Raw genomic sequence first — 8,915 nt, 5'->3', positions numbered from 1 at the left:
TGAGCGGCGGCGCGGAGGGACCGCGGCGGCGCTGAGGGACCGCGGAGGCAGCCCGCGGGCCTGGCGGAGGCCCGGCCGTCGGCGTGCCCGGCGCCCTTCTGGGGTTGTCCCGCTACCCCCGGGGCTTCCGCGATCCTGTCCGGGGCAGAAGATCCAGGAGGCCCGGAGGCCCTCAGAGATGAGGTCGGCCGTTGGTAAAGTTCGATACGTGCACGGCCGGAAGAGGATTTGCAGAGGGCGTTAGTCGAGCTTACTTGCTGCCAACAGTGTGAAGGAACCGTTTTCTGTGCCGTGGTGCTGAGCGCTGGGAACGTGGTGTCGCAAGTTGGCGGTAAAGTGTGGTACTGGTGCCTGAAAGCATGATGGTGAAATGTCACCGTGCTGGATCACCGTCCTGGCTTTTTGGAAACTTATCCTGGCTCAATTAGAAGCACTGCAGGAAGGGCCTTTCAGGTGTGATGTCCATTTCTGGAACAGCTATTGAATTTTTTGACATCCTCAGTCTTAACTATAGGGCTTCAAACAGGCCTTTAGAATTCTGTCGTGGTTTAACCCCAGCCAGCAACTAAGCACACCCAGCTGCTCACTCGCTACACCCCTGGTGGGATGGGGGAGAGAATCAGAAAAAAGAAAAAACTTGTGGGTTGAGATAAAGACAGTTTAATAGGACAGAAAGGAAGAAAATAATGATAACAATAATATGACAGTAATAATAAAATGATTGGGATATACAAAACAAGTGATGCACCGTGCAAGTACTCACCACTCACTGACCGATGCCCAGTTAGTCCCCAGCTCCCTCCAGTTGATACAATGGGTATGGCGACACATGGTATGGAATATTCCTTTGGCCAGTTTGGGCCAGCTGTCCTGGCTGTGTCCCCTCCCAACTTCTTGTGCCCCTCCAGCTTTCTTGCTGGCTGGGCATAAGAAGCTGAAAAATCCTTGACTCGATTGTTGCTAAATAGCGTTTATACTAAAAACATCAGTGTGTTATCAATATTGTTGTCATACTAAATCTAAACCATAACAGTATACTAGCTACTAGAAAGAAAATTAACTCTATCCCAGACAAAACCAGGACAAGCACTAAGTTAGTTACCTAGCAATAGAATAGTCCTCACAGAGCTAAACAAAAATACCTGAGAAGTAATCAGTTTGTGTATACTGAGTTTATCTTTTGTTTACTTGAGCTGGAGAACTTGTTGTTGAGACTGGCAGCTGTACTTTTATGTTTGCTTTATCCTGCAGATCTCTTAACAAGAGAGTCCTCAGTGTAACTGAAATGCCCTGCTTTCTACAGGGAAGGAAAATACTGAGTATGGATGTTTTTCCTCGGTGCAAGAAAGGTTATAATCTGTTTGGGTAGACTAAAAACCAGTAAAAGACAAATGATTCTCACTGTCAAGTAGGTTGTATGCTCATGTGCTGAAATCAGTCTAGGTTTTTGGAAAAAGTGATAACAGGCTTTTTTTGGTTTAAATTAATAGGCAAATGTACGTACAGAATATTTGTACAAATTTGTACTTTATGATTTTTTTTTTTTTTAATCTGAAATGAAACTTCTGTAATTCCTTTAAAAATGAGGATGTTGCTTTGTATGAAACAAAACTTCTTCAACTTAAAAGTACTTAAAGTTCCTCTTGGGTTGCTCATGAGAACAAAAAGGAATGCTACTTAACCATAAATAGAAAGTTTTCTTCAGACAAAATGTCCTCTTGTGTCTAGCATTTACTTTTCTATTTACCTTGTTTACTAGCCTTTCTTCAGTGCTTTGGACAGTAAGTATCTTAATGAGTTTATTTTTGGACAGCTGTAAACAAGCCCATTAATCTTTTCTGCTGTAAATCTTCATTTCCCTTTTGTTTTCTGCAGTGTCATAGCTTTTCAGTAGTTGGGGCTCTTATGCTTGAGATGCTTCTTAGAACGATGTTTTCAGCAGATAAGTCAACTGCTGTTTTTCATTTATTTCTATCAGTGCCTATTTCTTTTTCTGACATTACAAGTTGCCATACTTGTCTAACTAGAGGTACGTGTAGGCCCATATTCAGAGGCCCACTCTCAAAAGAGTCTGAGAAATTTTTAAGAATTTAGTTCCCATCAGCTGAGATGCAATAACTAACCTTTTGAATTATGCTGGCTTATGCCTTTTCATCAGGAAATGAGTTAAAACACTTTCTATCATTTGAATGTTCTTACATGTCTCATTGTTCTTAATTTCTCTGTCTACTCAGGTATGCTTAAAAAGTCCCCTTTCACCAATGTGAAACTCGTAATGTTGTAAGTGATGTTGTTATTTTGGGGCTTTTAGCTTCTAGAAAGAAATATGACATGGTGGAATTAAGAGTTAAGCTTAGTCTGTCACTAGGAGCTGTTTGACTCACAGACAAGCTATATGAATTGCATAATGTAAGGTTAGTTTTCTAGCTCTTATGGGATATTTCTGTGCGGTATTCTACATACAGAGTAAATCCACCATAGGCTTTTCTGCTCAGTTTGGGAGGAAAAGACAATTTTCTTCCTGTGAAACTGTGAATGGAGTTCTGAAGAGTCTAAATTGCCAAAACAATGTTTACTACGACTTTGTAGTTGAGGTAATACATGACAGATACAAACCATCAGCCATTTGCTATGATCATTAAAATTACATGTGTTGTGACTGTAAGAATGATTACAGTCAGACAAAATGTGCTGGCATGTAGCTCCATGAGTAGATGAGGGCTAGATTCCTGTGGATTAATGTCTCAGGGTTGAGTTTCTAATAAGGTTGATCTTGTACTTAATTCTTAGTCTGGCTATTAATAGGGTCTCCCCTTTACTTGGTGTCTTAAAGATATTTTCACAAAATGCTGAAACTGAAAACCTTTGTTAAGATTGGAGGAAATTGATCACTGAATCAGTTGCTTACTGGGTTTTGAGTCATTGTGCTGCTTGTCATGCTTGGTAAGATCAGAAAGAGACGTTTTATCCTAGAGAACTGACACTGCAGTTATAGAAGGAATTCAAAATTACTCTAGAACAGCTGATGCCAAACTTGCGTGAGAGGAGTCTCATTTCATGTCTATCAGTGTGCTGGAATATGGATCTTGCTGATGTCTATATGAGGTTCTAGTAAAGGTCAAGGGGAAAATACAGCTTGATGTAGTAATGTGCAGGACAGAGTAAGTTGTTTGGGGTTTTTTGTACTGAATTATGTTAAAAAAGAATATTATTCCGTGTTGTTACTTATACTGGTGTTTTGTTTTTTATTTTTCTCTGTCTTTGAAAATATCCCGTATTTCCTGTTTCCCAGTGCTCAGTGTTTATGCTTTCTCAGCCTCATTTAGACTTCACTTCAGCTGATCAGAGTGAGAGGCACTGGAATACTGAATTCTGATACTGGCAGTAAAAATGTGTTTCAGTGAGATAAGGGGAGGGGAAGGTGAGATAAATTCATCACTTCAGAAAATGTAAGGAATAGACTGAGTACGTTGATTTACTCTCCTTTCATGTTTGAAAGGTTTCTATCCAAGTCTGGGGGACACAAATTTACAACCTTTTTAAAATGAAATATAAGGCTCTGGAAAAACATCAAGTTGCCTCTATATAAAATACAATATAAGAATTGAATCTCATCTATGATTTCTTTGGGAAACTTCGGCTTTAATGAATAGAAGAATGACACTTTTACTGTGGCTTTTTTTGTGTTGACTACAGGACCAAAGGGAGTTCAAGAGTTTGCCAGTCTATTTCCTCTTCCCCAAAGTAGGCTCAGACTGCCTCTCCCAACAGATGCTGTTAACACAGATCTTATGATGGTGATTCTGTAACCTTTAGGCAAACTGCTGCAGTGTGTAATAGTTTAAGAAAAAATTTCTATCTAACCTACCTTTTGAAGGTTGTGATTTTAATCAGTTACTCTGCAACTTTATCATACTGGTCATAGCTGTCTGTAGCTTTTAATAGTTTCTTTTCCTATCTCTGATGATTGCTATCCTATTTACCCTCCTCTACCTCTCCATTCTTAAGCCTCAGCAATCCCCATTCTTTCCTCACAAGCTGTATTTCTTCTGCTTCAAGTAATTTTTGAATTTTAGTCAAGTGAATTGCCCCAGCATCAACATAGTAATCTGGGTTATTTCGGATTAACATTGGATAAAAGAAATATTTCCCAATTTACAAAATTACCCTTATTTTTACATCTTGTATGGTGTTAACTTTTTCTTTTCAGAACATGACATTGTTGATGCACATTCAACTTGAAATACTAAAGCTCTTGAATAGCCTTTTTTTTCTCTCTTTCACCTGCTAACTTCTGTTTTCCTTGCTGTATTTGTCCAGTTGGACAGCTAGTGTCAGCTGCAAACTTAATAAACAGATTATATTACATTATCAGGTCATTTAACGAAAATATATAGTGGATTCACTCCAGGTTCTCACTTGATGCCTCTCTCCAGTTTGCCACTTAATTTCTGTTAACTGCTCTATGTGTTCTGATAATCAACCTCTTCCATTTTAGGAAAGCTTAATTTAGTTCATGTTTATTTAGCTTACTTTTGTGAATGTCACGTGTGTCCAAGGTTTTTTTTTTTAAAAAAAAAAAAGTGACCTCTACTGCTTCTTCCCTGTTTAACAAATTTAGTTACTCATTACCAGATCGATTGATTTGATATCAATGGATACATTGCCTTTTTTTTCTTTTTGTGAGAACAGATCTTTTGTTGGAAACTTAAAATAGTCTATTTTAATTTTTTCCACATATTTAAATTAAGTTGATTCGTCTATAACTTCTTGGCCACAGTTTTCTTTCCTTCCCTTCTTTTTAAGACACTGCATTTGCTTTCTTCCATAATATCTCCAATTCTCCTTAAGTCATTAAGATATTGGTTCTTAGACTTGCTTCAGACAGTCAGTTACTTGGCGTTATTTGTCTTAATTGGCCCTGACCAATCTGAATATAGCTTAGCAAGTAGCATGAGGTAAAGGGGAATGGTTCTGCAGACCAGAACAATTGATAAAGCCTTGATGTCTCCACTGTATGTTTTTGGGGGGAGAATTTGCTTTGGGCTATGGTCTTATCCTGGGTACTGAACACTTAAAAGTAGTGAGAGTGCATCTTTTGATTTAGTTCTCTCCTAATGGGCTCTGCCTCTTGCATCTTGGCACTGCTTCATGGTGTGAACAAACATAACTGAGGAGCAGCTGGAAGTTCTGCTTCAAAAGTACATCCTGCTGACCTGAACCAGAAAGGCTAAAGTAAATTTAGTCTGAGACTATGAAATTGCTCTAGGAGTGTTGTGCAAGTCGGAGACTGTTTGGTCACAATCAGGATTTAACATTCATTACTTTTTCTGGTCTTCCTGCCTAGGTTTCAAGATACTAATGGCAGATTCATCCAGTGATTCAGACAACTTTCTTAGGGGTCGAATAGGAAGGCGGCCACCTGTGAGAGCATCCCACAACAAAGCTCGGAACTATGGTGCTGAAGAAGTCACAGAGAAGATCCATACTTTAGCAAGCACTTTACAGGTTGTTTACAAAATACGGTTTTAAAGTATTTATACAGTCTGTATTTCTGAAACATAGGGTCAAATTTTCATTTCTGAAGTTGTGGAAAATACTGTACTGATGGGAAATATTGCTTTCTATGCAAACCAAAAAGGTTTTAGGAAATTGATCATATTGCCTTGAGCTGAAAGTATGTGGCTTGTTACACTTTTATACAGCTGTTATTTCAGACAGTAATAGAATGTTGTTAGAAACAATTAAAGGTTTGGTAATACTGTTTATAAAGTTAGCAAACTGAATAATGCCAAATAAACTTTGTCAGATTCTCAGAAGAGATGTTAAATTTTGTAGCAGAAGGTTCCAGCCCCATCTTTGTTGTCTTGTACTGTGTAAAATTTCCCAATTCCTGATGAAGTAAAAATGTAGGCAGTCAATTCCCTCATGACAGAGCTTACAGTTCAAATATTTTCTAGATGTGGAACAGCACAGTGAGAAGCAGTATTTGTAAACTTGTAAGAGGTCCATACCTGAGCAGGGAAAGGTATTCATCTAATTCCTGCTGCTTCAGTGGAGGCAGCAGAGGAAATCTCTGAATCTGTTTTGCAAGTGGGAGGAGACATTTAGCTGTCTTGACACAATTTATTGCCATTCTTCTCTAGCTGACAGTTCTGAATACCTAGAGTGGGTGGGCTTATGTATTATCACTTGTGTTGAAGTATTGTTTGGCTGGCAATATTTTTTTTTTCTTTTTAATATGTGAGAAGAGAAAAGTCTATATAGAATGCTGATTTTAAACTTCAAAACTTACTTGCTGAAAAATAATCATCAAGTTAGAAAAGAGATGAGTTAATAAGAATGTAATCTGACTATTTTTTAAAAGGGACTCTTTCGTATTGTCCTGTTTCTGTCTAACCTCTTTCTAGCTGCTCTTTTGAAATTCTGATTTTAAGCTAATTGCTTTTTGTGGGCTGCTTTTCAGCAGATCTGCCATCTGATCCAGCTCTTCATCTGGTCAGAGAGTGCTCATGCAGAGACCTTGTGCAGAAACCTTATCTATTGTGTTGATCTTCAAAAATTTGTTATTTCTTAGTTAATTCTGTTTTACAGGCAGGTAATGTTAAGATCTTTGGATTAAAAAGGTTTTTCTACAGAGTGGCTGAAACTTACAAAACTTTTTATTTGAAGCCAAGGCCTTACTGTTGTACTGCAAATGATGGTGTGGTTTGAGGTTTTTTTATTATTTGTTGTTTTGGGGGTTTTTTGTTCCCTTTAGCTGCTCTGTACATCTTCAGGTTTTGGTTACTTGAATAGAATTTTGAATACTTAGACCCTTTAAAAAGCACTTGTGTTATCAATTTACTCTTACAAACCAAGAATAATAAAGAGAACAGTAATGTTTGATCAGAGGAGGTTTCTGTTTTGACTTTTCTTCCTCCAACTTTTTTTTTTTTTTAAGGATACCAACAGAAATCTAAGACATGTTGACCATTTGCTAGGACAATACAGAGAATACAACAAGGAACAAACCGAAGCAATAGCAACTGTGAGCAACTTTCAGTTTATCTTAACTTCTTGAATCTTTTCTGCTAATAGCATTCATAGCTGGAAACTTTGTAGTAATGGACAAACTATATCAAGAGTTAAGTAGATGTAAACAGAAACTTTTCATATTTACTTGAGCCATCTAAATCAAACTATAGTAATATGTTATATAATGAAGATTTTGTAGCTTCCTTACTTTTCTGGTTTACAAGCACCAAAGAGATTGTTGTTATGATACTATGCCAAGTATAAGGTGCATAGCTGAAATAGATAGAGTATTAGGGAACATATTTCGTTTGCATGAATAAGTGATAAGATAAAAGCTGAATTATAGCAGGGAATGAGATTGTGATCATACTGGTGTAGGTTTTTTTCCTGTCATTCTACAGCTTCCTGTCAGTCAACAGCTTCTGAATCTGTTGACCAGCTTTCTCTAAATTGTAGAAAGGGTGAAATACTCATAAATCTCAAGCTTCTACAAGTTTGAAAGCAGATGTCTAGACAGAGAAAGTAAATTAGTGCTGGTAGGGCAAGAGAGGTTTCTAATGTGGTTACAAACAAACTGCAGCAGGTGCTGCCTTGAAACATACATATGAGATGCAGGAATATTTTGCATGTGAAAGTAGAGAGAAAAAGAAAAAGTAAATACGTAGAAAAGAAGGCTTGTTTTCTTCAGACAACTTGCTTTCTAAATCAGTATGCACAAGCTCTGCATGGAAGTAATTGGGAATATTATATGCCTCAATTTTTTTCTTCTGTTTGAATGCTGGTTGTGTCTTTATAAGCTTTACTTTGGTATTGAATTTGTGGAATTTCTGGTGGGCATTGGAACCATTTAAGATTGTCTGTTTTTAACAAATACTGATACTAAATATAGTTCAACATTGTTATTCTGGAAAAATTTTCTATTAGGAAACATCAAGGTGAGTGAGACATCACTTAAAGTTAGTTTTGACTTAATGTCCATTCTTCTTAGTCATGCTAGGTGGCTTTTGATTATGGCTCAAGTGGAGGAGAAATCTAGAGACTAACCATCTCTTGCTTGAGCTTTAAATAGTAGAGTAAAATCAGTCTTATTAGTAAAAATAGCATGTTTCTCTGAGTTCCTGTTCCCTTTCTGAAGCAGAAGTTTCCACTCGCATAGAATAGATGTATGTGTTTGGTATGTGGGAAGTAGCAGCTGGGATCAGGAAGTAGTGTATCTATTTTCCTTCTATAATAAATATTTAAGAAAAACTTGAATAAATTTCTCATTTGGATGGTGATGTGTTGGGTTTTTTTTCACAATGATAGTCAGTCAAGTGTTTCTACTGCATTAGACAAACTTGTTTATCTAAGAATATTTTCCTCCAAATGGAATATGTGTTTAGGGTCTGTCAGTTATGCCAAATATTGTACTGTCTGACTCTTAATTCTTTATGATCTTTTCCTTAAAAAATACTTCCTTCAGACCATTGTATAGCGTATTTGCATTTATGAATTGGTGACTGTTGGGCTGCTGAGGAGCTATTTTCCATTCTAATTTATAAATTAGTCTTGCAACCCCACTGTGAGGTGCCTGGTGTCTGCCTGTGAATCAATGCAAAACTTGCTATGTATCTTACAGGGTCAGGAAGGTTTGCTGCTCAGAACTTTATTTTGTTCTTGCTGTTGTTGATTCTCTAGTGGTGGGAACATTGTACTCTCCATGTGTGCTCTGTTCCAGAGCAATGTTATTCTCCTGCTGACTTCACTGTTGGTCTGTGATTTTGTTATGTCCATGGAGGACAGGAATAGGAAAGGTTCTGTTCTGCCCTTTGGGGTGGGGAGGTGGGGGAGAGGGAGGAGAGAATGTTTTGGAGTGTGTTTGGGGTTTTTTTGTTTGTTTGTTTGTTGTTCCCCCCCCC

The 8,915-nt window shown here is 37.7% G+C and overlaps 1 protein-coding gene across 1 annotated transcript in view; it reads left to right on the top strand.

Annotated features, from left to right (window-relative positions):
* Positions 1 to 125: 125 nt before the first annotated feature.
* Positions 126 to 8,915, top strand: part of CEP128 (centrosomal protein 128kDa) — a 141,359-nt gene continuing 132,569 nt past the window's right edge. Inside the window, exons 1-3 of the mRNA XM_010583791.1 lie at positions 126 to 453; positions 5,348 to 5,508; positions 6,944 to 7,030. Of these exons, the coding sequence (XP_010582093.1) occupies positions 5,362 to 5,508; positions 6,944 to 7,030 (234 nt within the window). The 5' untranslated portion in view covers positions 126 to 453; positions 5,348 to 5,361. The remainder of the gene's footprint in view (positions 454 to 5,347; positions 5,509 to 6,943; positions 7,031 to 8,915) is intronic.

The sequence above is a fragment of the Haliaeetus leucocephalus genome, unplaced genomic scaffold, assembly GCF_000737465.1.
Source record: "Haliaeetus leucocephalus isolate CR32 unplaced genomic scaffold, Haliaeetus_leucocephalus-4.0 Scaffold932, whole genome shotgun sequence".
NCBI lineage: Eukaryota > Metazoa > Chordata > Aves > Accipitriformes > Accipitridae > Haliaeetus > Haliaeetus leucocephalus.
The sequence above is the reverse complement of the archived record's forward strand: the minus strand, read 5'-3'. Positions and strand labels throughout refer to the sequence as shown.